Raw genomic sequence first — 13,292 nt, 5'->3', positions numbered from 1 at the left:
AAGCCATTAAAAGTATTGCCTCAGCCCTGGCCGGTTTGGCTCAGCGGTTGGAGCATCGACCTGCAGTACAGAGAGACCCGGGTTCGGTTCCCGCTAAGGGCACGTACTTCGGTTGCAGTTTGTCCCCGGCCCTGGTTGGTCATGCGGGTGGCAGCCACTCGATGTGTCCCTTCACATCGATGTTTCTCTCTCTCTCTCTTCCTCTCTTTCCCTCCCGCTCTATCTGAACAAAAAATGGAAAAATGTCCTCGGGTGAGGATAAAAAAAAAAAGTATTGCCTCAGACCACAGCCTCAAAGAATCTGTTTGCTATCAACCATTCCTAAAGGGCTTCTGCACTAACCCCAATAAGCACTAAAATCCTGAAACTTCGTTCCTTGCACAGTCTCACCCAATCCCAACTGTCTCTCTATCTATACCTTCTAATTTAAGACCATGTTTGAGCCATGCCCCATTCCAACTCTGTAAACACAACACATTTCTGCTTCAAATACAAAATAGTAATCGAACAAAGACAGAAGCTCAAGTACTTACACTTATCCAATACTTAATTTATTCACAAGCTATCTCTATGCCCTGGAAGGCAAGTAAATTACAAACAGAATAGTCTTCTTTTTGCCTTTGTTAATTTTAACTTACTACACTAACATATAAAATTATTATAAAATAAAATATGTAGAAGCTCATATACTGCCTCGCTACATAATCACAGAATCTCCCCAAAAGGCAAAGGCAACAATCAACAAATACATGTATCGTAAAATCCTTATTAAATTGCTAAATAAAGTATGACTCTATTATGGTACCAGTAGTAAAGAAAAAATAATATCAAGGCAATCCACTCAGATCTATTTGAAATATAATCATCCCCTGCAAATGTTTAAAAATAAATTTTAAAACTCCACAACAAAATTAACAACAACAATATTTCTCGCATATATTATCAGTTCTCAAGAATACAGTCCAGAGAACGCAGGCAATGGCAATCACCTGAAAGTTCAATGGTATTAAATGTTAATATTTATAACAGAATGGCACCTATTCTTTTCTAGAATATTTCTGTTAAATCATTTTTGCTTTAGTTCCTAATTAAAAATAAACATCTTATCAGAACAAAATGATTCAAAAAATGCAGAAAAGCCAGAAGAAAAAATTTAAATGACATGAAAGATCACCACCATAGGCTCAACCAGTTAAACATGTTGGCATACAGCCTTCTGATCTTCATTTATATTTTCATATTTTTTAAATTAGAAATAACTGACACTTTGATATTTCATGTATTCCTTTTTTCACATGGATACATTTTTAAACCAACATATTATTAACCACCAGTGAGTCACAAACCACCCTCTGTGGTGCCCTAGAGCTTCTAAGGAGGTGCCTGCCCTCAGAGGCCCAGGCTGACCCTACCCCTTAGGCACTGTAGACACAATACCTAGGACACCTCATACCTTCAATGGCCCACAAAAATGTTCTAGGCTTCATTTATTTTAAAATCAGAAGAAAAAAGGGAAGTCACAATAATGAATATTTAATGATAAATTCAGCCTGGGTTATATTCATCTTTATACTAATATAGTCATAAACTATACTTTTTAATAGTTTTAAATGGAAAATGGGGCCCACAAAAGCAAAAGTCACTAGGATGCATGAAAATCATAATGCAGCCTAGAAAAAGGAGGGGCTGCAAGGCAGTTACAGGGTACTTTTCCTCCTCCTCCCACTTCAGCCAGAAAAGTTCCTCTTACATATTTTATATAATGAGCTTCTATATAAGAGTACCTTATGTAAAAACAAAAGGGGGGGGGGGCGTTTCTCGGCTTAAAAGATAAGTATGAAATCCACTGTCAGAAAACATGACTTCCAGTACTATATAGTGCATACTAAATAGATGTTTCATGGTTAATTTAAGCAATCTACTTTTTCAGACGTGCCCAAGTTTTTAGTGGTAAATAATGCATATACATACTGTTTGCTCACCCCTGCTTATTCCCCTAAATTAATTCCTAAAAATAGAAATGCTGGGTCAAAAGCATATCTTGTATGGTTTGGGACACAAATAGGCAATCTGTACTAATTCTCCTCACACCAAGAGTATATAAGGATGGCCTGGTGACCTACAACCCTTCAAAAATAAGTATTATTATCATTATATCTTCCCTGGTTTTATAGGTAGAAGTATTGTTTAATTTGTATTTATCTGTTTAATGACGTGAAAAAAAGTTTCACCTTTTACATTTATTTCTCCTATTATGACCTTCCTGGTCCTCTTTGCTCATCTGTAACAAGATCAAGTAAAAGGTCTGACAAATCTTGTCCCCATCCTTCTCCACTGTGCTATGTGTCTACTAGAGACTGACCTTTATCCAATTAAACACAGCTATTAAGAGGCACTGGCAGAGACAAGAAACCAGTGAGAGAACAAGGTTGTTTAACTCTTCTGGATCCCTCATCAGGTCACCTTATATCAGCAGTTTCCCTCTATTTCAACACCTATAGGGTCAGTCTCTACTTCAGCTGCTATTTCTCTCTCCAAGAGCCAACTGCATTCCCTCCTTTTACGTCTTCTACATCACTACAAGGTTATATTTTTAAGTTAGCCACAAAAAAAACTTCTTTGCAGCTCTTCTCATGGGGAAAATGGCAGATCACCTGATATTTGATATCATCTTATATTCATGTTTAAGTTTTAATATGCAGTAAATTTTGAATGTAATATTCACAATACCATTACCTTCCCAATATTTTATAACTTTAGACTGAAGGTCTAGGAGACTTTTAAAATTATTAACTCATTCAGGAGATTTTGTTATTAATGTCCAGTTTTACCACTTTGTAGTCAAAGAATGAGACCTACCCTCTTTCTGTTTTGGAAATTATGTAAGTCTTCATAAATATATGGTCAACAGACACCTAAAATGAGGATTTATGTTCTGTTTCTGCATAGAGTTATAGTTTTAATACTGCTTAATACTTAGCTAATTATTAATAATAGGAAAGGAGCAAAGGGAAGGCCAGACATTATAGGCATGTTCCCTATAAAACGGGGGGAAGGAGACTGGACAAAGGGAAGATAGACGCATGCCCAGTAAAGTTGGGATGACTAGGGAAGGTGCCTGCTGTCAGTCACACCTGGGAACACTGGGCAGAATGGGCATAGCCTCAGTACGCCTGGGAAGATTTGGGATACTTAGCCCTCTAAATAAAGAAGTTTGATCTCTTATGTTCTTGGCTCTCTTGGAACTTATATGACTCTGGGCTAGTGGGGTTCTTTTGCTCCTACTTCCCTGTATTCGTCCACATGGCCCTGCGCCCCACACTGAATGGACTAATGGACTGTAACAAGCCTGAAGCTGTGCTGGACCCAACTTGATAAATGCTTAATCATATATTACCCAGCTCCAACATGGAAAGAAAACTCTGGACACTAGCTCTGACTTTAGCTGTACTGAAACCCCATTTTTGACGGGACTAAGGGAAATGGGACTTTAGAAACCTAGGAATGTAATTCCATGGAAATAAAGCTTTCTATTATATCTCATCCTCCCATGGGGGCCTCCAGGAAATGCTTATTCCAGCAGTACTCCAAGAACCTCACTTTTGCTGATAACAGTTTTATCTATTAAATCAACCATACTAATATTTATTTAAACCTCTATAATCTTGAGGACTTATCAGAACTCTAATACCATAATTTGTGGCCCAATATCTGGACTTTTTTGCAGCTTGAACTCTGAAGCTGCTTACAAAGCATAACTTTGCCCTTTTGGGCTCCAAAACCACCCACAAAGCAAGCAGCACCCTATGTGCTGATTGTACTGTTTGCTAAATCACACTCCTTGCATCACTGTTAAATAATACTACCTGTATTACAATTGTGTGATCAGAAAACAGCCTTTTGTTCTGCAGGTCTGGGCTGAGATTAGGATGTTGATAAATGCTTAATCATATATTACCTATTGTTCTCGTTTCAAATCCCACTGGCTTAACCCCTGAGGCAGCCAACCATTGAAAGTACAGTTGCCCCCACCAATCAGAAAACAAATAATGTAAATTTACAATCTTGTTTCCCCTAGCAACTCATCTCTGATTGTCAGCTCCTTATAATTTTTGCCTTTATAAACCTTGCTTTATCCCATCCATTTAGGAACATATCTTTGGTTCATACCAAGAGCTACATTTCCTGGTTTACAAATCATTATCTGAAAAATCTCTTTTAATTTTTCAAAAAGCTTCCTCCGAACTTTTGTTTACATTTTATATGTGTTTTGTGTATATAATCTGTCAGTGATTAAGAAAGAATTTTTAAATTTTCTGTAATATATGGGACCATTTTCCCTTGAGGTGCTTTTTAATTATATATTTTAATAATATAAAATAAACAACTATGACAAATGTTTATTGATTATATATCTCATAAATGAAGTGATCATTTTTGCCTTATTTTGAGCCTCTTTGCTGCAGATATGGTTCCTGGATATAATTACAGTGGCTTGTGGCCTATTATTGATGTATTTATTATGTTAATATTTTGTCTTCCCCCATTAAAATGTAAACTCTAGTAAGGGCAAGTCTTTATCTAATTCACTGACATATATCAAGTGCCTAAAACAAAGTCTGGCACATGGTGCTCAATTAATATTTGATAAGTGAATGAAATATGGGTCCACTCTTCATTGCTTCATAGCATTTTAAATCCCACTATAGCTCTGTTTCATGACATTCCTTCCTCTGAATGCTCCTTTTTTCATTAGTCTCTTGTTTTATTTCACTGTTGATTGTTTATTTCTTATTCCCTGAATCTACGTCTTCCTCAACTTCACTGCCAGCCAATGCAAACAACACTAAATTTATTTCCCTCTCCTATAAAAAAATCTTTTACAAACATGACTTTTCTTGTGAATATAATTACATTTTTATTAAGTATAGTTTTTTTCATAAATGCTATTCTAATTCTTCCATATTTATTTTCCAGCCTAGTATTTGCTCAAAAATAGGTAAATTATGCAGTAAATCCTGCTTAAGTATTTCCCCTTTATACCAGGATGCCTGCAATTATATTCTCACATCTAAAGATAAACTGCTGGCTAACAGAAGTTTTGTGCCATAGGAGCTTGAGGAAAATATGAAAGGGAGTGAATCCTTGGGGCCATGAATAGTCCCCATATGAAATCATCATCTGTGTTTGTTAAAGGTGAACATCTTTCATATCTGATTGTTTCTCTGGCTCAGCTTCTATTCCACACATACATTGGGACTATGTCCAGCTCTCTGCTTAGCACGACTGCCTACTAAATTAGGATGAAACCTTGTTGCATTAAGTCAACCCTGCATCAAAAATCCCAGCAACTCAATGGTTCTTGTTCATCCTTAGACCCTCAATTGTAATTATTTTTGAACCCTGGCAAAAGAAGGGGTTCTAAGATCATAGTCTCTGAACCCAGACTTCCTTATTTCAAATAACATTTCACCACTTCCTCAGACATGTGACCTCAGTTTCCTCATCCGCAGACATTACAATGTATATTCATTTCACTAGGTTGTTGAGCATTAAGTGATTAATACCTTCTAGTTGTTTAGGACAGTGCCTGATACATAAAAAGAGTTCAGTAAATGTTAACTCTTCTTTCTCCTTATTTTTGCCTTGTCTCCCATTTTTATCTAAAAATTGGAGATGTTAGGAGGTCTATATCAGGATTTCTTCTACCTTACAGCGACAACACAGTGCTTTTTCAAGGGGTTTGTTAGTAAATGTTTCACTATAGTCTTTCGATCTATATTCCAGCCTGTACTGAATCCAGCAGAGGCCCTTCCCTAATTTCCCATTCAGATATAAATATTTCCGCCCTGGCCGGTTTGGCCCCGCGGTTGGAGCGTCGGCCTGCGGTACAGAGACAGATATAAATATTTCCATGTTCTTGTATCTTTTGGTCTGTCAACTGGTTTAAAGAAGAGTGTAGCTACATACCTGTGCCTACATAAATGTTTCTTGCTGAAAGCTCTGTGGAATTATTTAATTAAAAAACAGTCTTCTCATTGGCGTATCATGTAATTAATTTCAGGGGCACTGGAAATAATTTTTCCTCTTTTTTAAACATAGGCATGAGTATATCCCAGAGTCTAAGAAACACTGATCTACAACACCACATTAAAAAAATAAGAAGAAAGAACCCAATTACTCACGATGCTCCTGAATTCATGATGCAGCTCTTCGCTCCACAAACACAATTTCTCCCATCATCATGATTCATTCCAAGGTTATGACCCAACTCGTGAGCAACAATGGATGCAAATGTCTCCACTGTGATTTGCCCAAACTGTCCAAACACAAGAAGGTGTTAATTAGGTTTCTGAGTAAAAAGGATATATTTGTTTCTGAGATTATTCTGTCACAAAAGGAAACGTATCACTACATTGTTGACAGTCTATATGATAAATCAAGCATCCAACATCAATCCTTATACATTTCAGTCTAGTAAGAAACTAGTGTGATCAACATACTGACCAATGAAGATAAACCCTTTAAGCAACAGATCAAATACTTTAGCACCTATAGATTATTCATGGTGGTTTATGGGAAGACAAACTCATGGTTCTAATTTCATTTTCTTAAATGGAGTCTCTATTTCCTCATCCAAAAAAAGTGAGGAGCTAACAACACAATAAATATTAGAATATTTTATCCAATCTCTAGAGAAACAACCCATCTGCCACTCCAATACTGTCACTCATAATACCTAAAATACAGTTTTAAGAACTGGGGGAGGAAGTATATAGTCAGTAAATGCTGACACTCTCCTAATGCAGATAGCCAAAGGCAAAAATCAAGAACAAAAATGTACCACATTAATCCCGCCTGCGTGGCTCCTTGAACACACTGTTCCCACAAATGCCATTCCTGCGGTCCCACCAAAACCTTTCTTCCTAAATGAAAAGAAAAGGGGAAAGTTATAAGAAATGCTTGGGGGGTGGAAAGGAACACATTGCTCCTATATCTGTGGGTAGTCTTAAACTGGATTGATAGAGCCTACAAAAATTGGGAGAAATGGCAACGTTAAATAACACTTCAAAGTCAGAATATAATAAAGCCTTCTCTCTTTTAGTATCAGAGAATGAGATTAGTATTACAAATTGGTTTTTTAGAAAAATGAAGATACGTTTTAGATAATCAAACCAAATTTTTTTCTACCTTCTAATGAAAACTTCTCTAAAATGCATGATATTTATTTATTCAAAAATTCTAGTGAGAGACAGGTAACAAACTCAATGAACACATGCATACAAGAGGCTGCAGGGCAGGGAGCACAGGTAACAGAAAGGTCACAGTAGCCTCCATTTGACTTCTCACTTGTATCTCAGTACCTATTCCCTCTGTCTGGACCTCTCCTCCCCAGATATACCCCTAACTCATTCCCTTGCCGGCTTCAGGTCTTCACTCAAAAGTCATCTTCTCATTAAGACCTACTTTTGCCATGTTATCTAAAACTTCAACTTTACTCCTCCAATACTTATTTTTCCTCCTTACCACTTATCTTTATTTAACACATTATATATACTTATTTACCTCATTTATGGCCAATCACCTTCAACAGAGTATTGACTCCATGAGAGCAAGAAGTTTTATGTGTCATGTTCATTACTATACCCCAGTGCCTACGGCATATACCTAATAAATATCCTTTAAATGAATGATTAAGTCCTTCTCTGGGGCATCGGACCAGCCAGGAGAAAAGGAGTCAACACACTGACATAAGGGGATTTCCAAGAAAACATGTCAGTCCAATCACCATATAGTGAACTCCAAAGTCCCCAAGCCTCACTATGTACTCAATGCTTTCAAAAGGCTTTTCAGTACCTCATTTTAACCACAAACAAAAAAAATAGATATCATGAGACATTTGGGAAATGCCCCTAGCACAACAGATGGAGATCAAAAAGGGGGGGGGGGACAACTTGGTAAGTGTGCTTGGGCAAGGCACGGGGAGTATGAACTAGATGGCATACTCACTGATATGAGGATACTTACAGGTACAATTTTCCTAAAAATTAATAAAAAGGTCAGGACCAAGTCTTTGTGATTACAGGGCCATAAAAATCCATTTTGGCATTTTCAGTGCCTTGATTTAAATTAACTCACATAAGAAAACAAAAGAACAACAAGACAAATTTCTCCTCTGAAAAAATTTGCATTTTAGGTACCATCAACATTGAAGGACACAAAAACTATTACATAAAGTAGAAGAATTTTGCCCTGGCCAGTTTTGCTAAGTGGTTAGAGCATTGGCCCGTGAATCAGGAATCTCAAGTTCAATTCCAGTCAAGGGCACGTACCCCGGTTGTGGTTTATCCCCGGCCCTGGTCAAGGTCTTATGGGAGGCAACCAGTCGATGTGTCTCTCTCATGTCAATTTTTCTCTCTCTTCCTTCTTCCCACTCTATCTATAGATAAACAGAAAAATATCCTTGGGTGACGATAAAAAATAAATAAATAAGTAAATAAAGTAGAACTTTTTTTGCAAAAAGCTAGCCTATCAAGCCACAAAACTTTTAAGAAGGATAAAATGATTTAAATATTTTAAGTGAAGGAGAAGATGGTGGCGGGCAGGACCAGAGGGAAGGTGAGAGTGTGAGACAGTGAGCTAGTGTGAGAGAGTGTGAGTGGACGTGAAGGTAGACAACGAAACCCACGCAGTGCAGAGACACGGAGCAGAAAGTTCCTATGCTGTGGATGGGAACATCCGGCTACCACAGTAAGCGGCTATTCAGGGCGCTTCTCCCTGCGCCACGGGGAGGTCCCACCATTTTGGAAGATCCTGGGTCTTCCCTGGGAGGAGGCAGAGGGAACAGTTAGGGCCCACCAGCGCACCTGGCACCATTAGACCAGTGGACACTCTGTGTCAACACAGACCACTACACAGTAGTGGAGCTCCCAAGGTGCCGGTCACAGAAGCCGCGGACAGCCTGGAGTCCAGCACCATCCCCCATAGTAGCAGCCCCAACAAAGTTGAGATTACGCCCAACAACAGAGGCTGGGGAGCAGACATCCATCCCCGGCAACAGAAGCACAAACCAGGAGCTGAGACCCATCCCCAAAAACTACAGCAAAAGCTGAGCAGGAGTTGAGCCCCACCAGGCAGCAGCACTCCCCAGCCACCAGTGGCAGGACCTGAGGCTCCACAAAGGCCTGTGAGGTCCAGCAGCTCACAAGAGCAGTGGGAAGCCGGAGCCTGAGAGAGATTGGTGTGATCCAGCTGCCCGTGGGTCCTGCGGGGTGCTGGGACACCAGAGAAGCCTGTGCGACCCAGCAGCTCACAAGAGCAGTAGGAAGCCAGAGCCTGAGAGGAATTGGTGTGGTCCAGCTGCCCACCCGCCGGACCTGCAGGGTGCAAGGGCACCAGAGAGGCCTATGCGGCCCAGAAAGGACTGTGTAATCCAGTTACCCATGGGTCCTGCGGGTTACTGAAGCACCAGAGAGGCCCCTGTGACCCAGCAGGGACTGTGCGATCTAGTTATCCACGGGACCTGCAGGGTGCTGAAGCACCAGAGGCCTGTATGACCCAGCAGGTACTGTGCAATCTAGTTACCCACAGGACCTGCAGGGTGCTGAACACCAGAGAGGTCTGTGCAACCCAGCAGGGACTGTGAGATCTAGTTATCCACGGGACCTGCGGGGTGCTAAAGCACCAGAGGCCTGTATGACCTGGCAGGGACTGTGCCATCCAGTTACCCACAAGACCTGCGGGGGGCTGAAACACCAAAGAGAACCATGCGACCCAGCAGCCCATAACATAAACATAAAGCTGGGTCCACAAAGGGACTGTGCGATCCAGTTAGCCGCAGGACCTGCAGAGTGTAGGGGCACCAGAGAGGCCTGTGCAAGCCAGCTGCATACAAGATAGGCGTAGAGGATGTGAAAATGGTGGCGGAGTGAATGGAAGCTACACAGACGATCTCCCAGGACCAAACGGGAATTACAATTAAAATAAAGACAAATCCTCTGGAAAAAGCAACAAAAAAGCAGCAGGACAGGACTATATAACCAGGGACGCTGGTAGGATCTGCAGAGGCACAACAGGGTGGCAGGCTGGGAGCCCACGGACAGCAGCAGTCTTAGCTGGGAGCAGTGCCCTTGGGGAATAAAGACCAAGCCCCCTCCACAGCTCAGAGAGCCAGGACAGAGCGCTAAAACAGTCACAGCCACTCACCTGGGGGCTACGGCACAGGGAGGGCAGATGGGGCTGGAACTCTGTGGGGACAACCAGGATTTGGAGGGCACTCAGAGTTTTTGCTGAGTTGTGGCCACAAAGGACGGTGGCCAGTGTGCTCCTTACCAGAACTGTGGGGAAAAGCAGCAGCCCCCCCTCCCCAGAAGATTCAGCCTTTCCCTGGTGAGGCAAAGAAATGCAAATAAAGGCTCATTAACAACCAGCATCTATCCCACCCTCGGGAAATCCTGTTATGCAGAACACCAGGGCTACATTCCAAGGCATTGAGTAACTGAGACTACCAGCCTTCAGGAAAAAGCTAGAGGATAACTGAACCTTTCCTGGACTTGCAAATCTACCCAGGAAAGTAAGACTTGACAGTGGTGTTTAATGAGGGCCCACTCAGGCTCATCCAAACCCAGTACAGGGAGCCACAAATAGCAGAACACCAACACCCACAAGGAAAATTTGGTAGGCTCCAAAACCCACTGAGATAGCCAAAATGGTGAAACAATGAAACAAATCCCAAATGAAAGAACAAGAGAACTCTATGGAAGATGAAATAAATGAAATGCAGTTATGCAAATTATCAGAGGTAGAGTTCAGAGCCATGATCTTGAGGAAGCTCAACAGCATGAGTAAGGACATCAGGACCATGAGTAAGGAGACAGAAACACTGAAAACCAACCAAGTAAAAATGAAGAATGACATAGCAGAAATAAAGAACACTGCTGGGAAGAACTAACCAGCAGAGTAGAGGAAGCTGAGGACCGGATCAGTGAATTAAAAGACAGGGTAGAAAAAATAAACCAATCAGAAAACAAAAAGGAAAAAACAATTAAAACACAGGAAGATAGCTTAAGAGAACAATGGGACAACTGGAAACATAATAACATTCACATCATAGGAGTCCCCCAAGAGGAAGAAAATGGGCAAGGGTTAGAGAATATATTTGAAGAAATAGTGACAGAAAACTTTCCTAACATGGTGAAAGAAGAAGTCATTCAAGTTCAACAAGCACAGAGAGCCCCAAGTAAGAAGAACCTAAGGAGGACCACACCAAGACACATAGTAATTAAAATGCTAAAAATAAAAGACAAAGAGAGAATCCTAAAGGCAGCAAGAGATAAACAACAGGTTACCTACAAAGGAAGGCTCTTACCTGACTTCTCAACAGAAACACTACAGGCCAGAAGGGAGTGGCATGAAGTAATCAAGGTCATGAAAAACAAGGATCTGAATCCCAGACTACTCTACCCAGCAAGGCTATCATTCATAATAGAAGGTCAAATAAAGAGATTCCCAGACAAAAAAAAGGATAAAGAAATATATTAACACAAAACCAGCACTTCAAAATGTGCTAAAAGGACTGCTGTAATTAGTAGAAAAATGGAAAGAAAAATATAACCAAAATAAACAAAAATGGCAATAAATAAGTACATATCAATTATCACCTTAAATGTGAATGGTTTGAATGCTCCGATAAAAAGACACAGAGTAGCTGACTGGATAAGAAAGCATAACTCACATATATGTTGTTTACAAGAGATCCACCTCACAACAAAAGACTCACATAGGTTGAAAAGGAAGAGATGAAAAAAAATATTTCAAGCAAACGAAAAGCAAAAAAAAATGGGGTAGCAATACTCATATCTGATAAATTAGATTTCAAAATGAAGAACATAACTAGAGACAAAGAAGGCCACTACATAATATTGAAAGGATATTATCCAACAGGAAGATATAACCTAGGTAACCATATATGCACCCAATATAGGAGCACCAAACTATATTAAAAATCTTCTGGAGGACTTCAAACAAGAAATCAACAGCAATACAATCATAGCAGGGGACTTCAACACCCCGCTGACATCACTGGATAGATCATCTAGACAAAAAATTAACAAGGAAACACAGACTCTAAATGAACCGCTAGATCATATGGATTTAATAGATATCTACAGAGAATTATACGCCAAAACTACATAATTCACATTCTTCTCAAGTGTACATGAGACATTCTCAAAGACAGACCACATGTTAGGGCACAAACTAAGTCTCTACAAGTTCAAGAAGACTGAAATCATATCAAGCATCTTCTCAGATCACAATGGCATGAAACTAGAAATCAATTACAACAAGAACATGCAAAGGCATTTGAAAACATGGATGCTAAGTAGAATGTTACTGAACAATGAATGGGTTACCATGGAGATCAAGGAAGAAATTGAAAACTTCCTGGAAACCAATGAAAATGAACACACAACAACACAAAATCTATGGGACATAGCGAAAGTGGTTCTGAGAGGGAAGTTCGTAGCACTAAAGGCCAACCTCAAAAAACAAGAAAAATTTCTAATTGACTGTCTAACCTCACAACTCAAAGAACTAAAGAGCAAACAAAAAAAAAAAAAAAAACCAGAGCAAGTAGAAGGAAAAAAATAGTAAAGATCAGAGCAGAAATAAATGATATGGAGACTAAAAAAACAATTCAAAGGATCAATGAAACAAAGAGCTGGTTCTTTGAAAAGATAAACAAGATTGATGGACCCTTAGCTCGACTCACCATGAAACAAAGAGAGAGAACTCAAAAACACAGAATCAGAAATGAAAGAGGAGAAATGACAACTGACACCACAGAAAAACAAAGGATTGTGAACAAATATTATGAACAATTATACAGCAACAAATTCGAAGATCTAAGCGAAACAGACAAATTACTAGAAACATGCAGTCTCCCAAAACTGGACCGGGAAGAGATAGAAAACTTGAACAGACCAATAACAACAAAACAAATTGAAGATGTAATCAAGTCTCTCCCAGCAAACAAAAGCCCATGCCCGGACAGCTTCACGGGGGAATTTTACGGAACATTCAAAGAAGAACTAATACCCATTCTCCTCAAACGATCTCAAATAATTCAAGAAGAAGGAAGACTTCCAAACTTGTTTTATTAGGCCAGCATAATTCTAATTCCAAAACCAGAAAAAGACACTGCAAAGAAAGAAAACTACAGCCCAATATCCCTGATGAACATAGATGCCAAAATCCTGAACAAAATACTAGTAAATTGGATCCAGCAATAC

General features: G+C 39.7%; 1 protein-coding gene across 1 annotated transcript in view; it reads right to left on the bottom strand.

The window, feature by feature from the left end:
* Window positions 1-13,292, bottom strand: part of ADAM9 (ADAM metallopeptidase domain 9) — a 131,277-nt gene that overhangs the window by 79,364 nt on the left and 38,621 nt on the right. The window contains exons 10-11 of the mRNA XM_036250160.1: window positions 6,845-6,926; window positions 6,186-6,319 (exon numbers count right to left, since the gene is read on the bottom strand). Of these exons, the coding sequence (XP_036106053.1) occupies window positions 6,186-6,319; window positions 6,845-6,926 (216 nt within the window). The remainder of the gene's footprint in view (window positions 1-6,185; window positions 6,320-6,844; window positions 6,927-13,292) is intronic.

This window comes from Molossus molossus, unplaced genomic scaffold, assembly GCF_014108415.1.
Source record: "Molossus molossus isolate mMolMol1 unplaced genomic scaffold, mMolMol1.p scaffold_m16_p_9, whole genome shotgun sequence".
In the NCBI taxonomy this organism is placed as follows: Eukaryota; Metazoa; Chordata; class Mammalia; order Chiroptera; family Molossidae; genus Molossus; species Molossus molossus.
The sequence above is the reverse complement of the archived record's forward strand: the minus strand, read 5'-3'. Positions and strand labels throughout refer to the sequence as shown.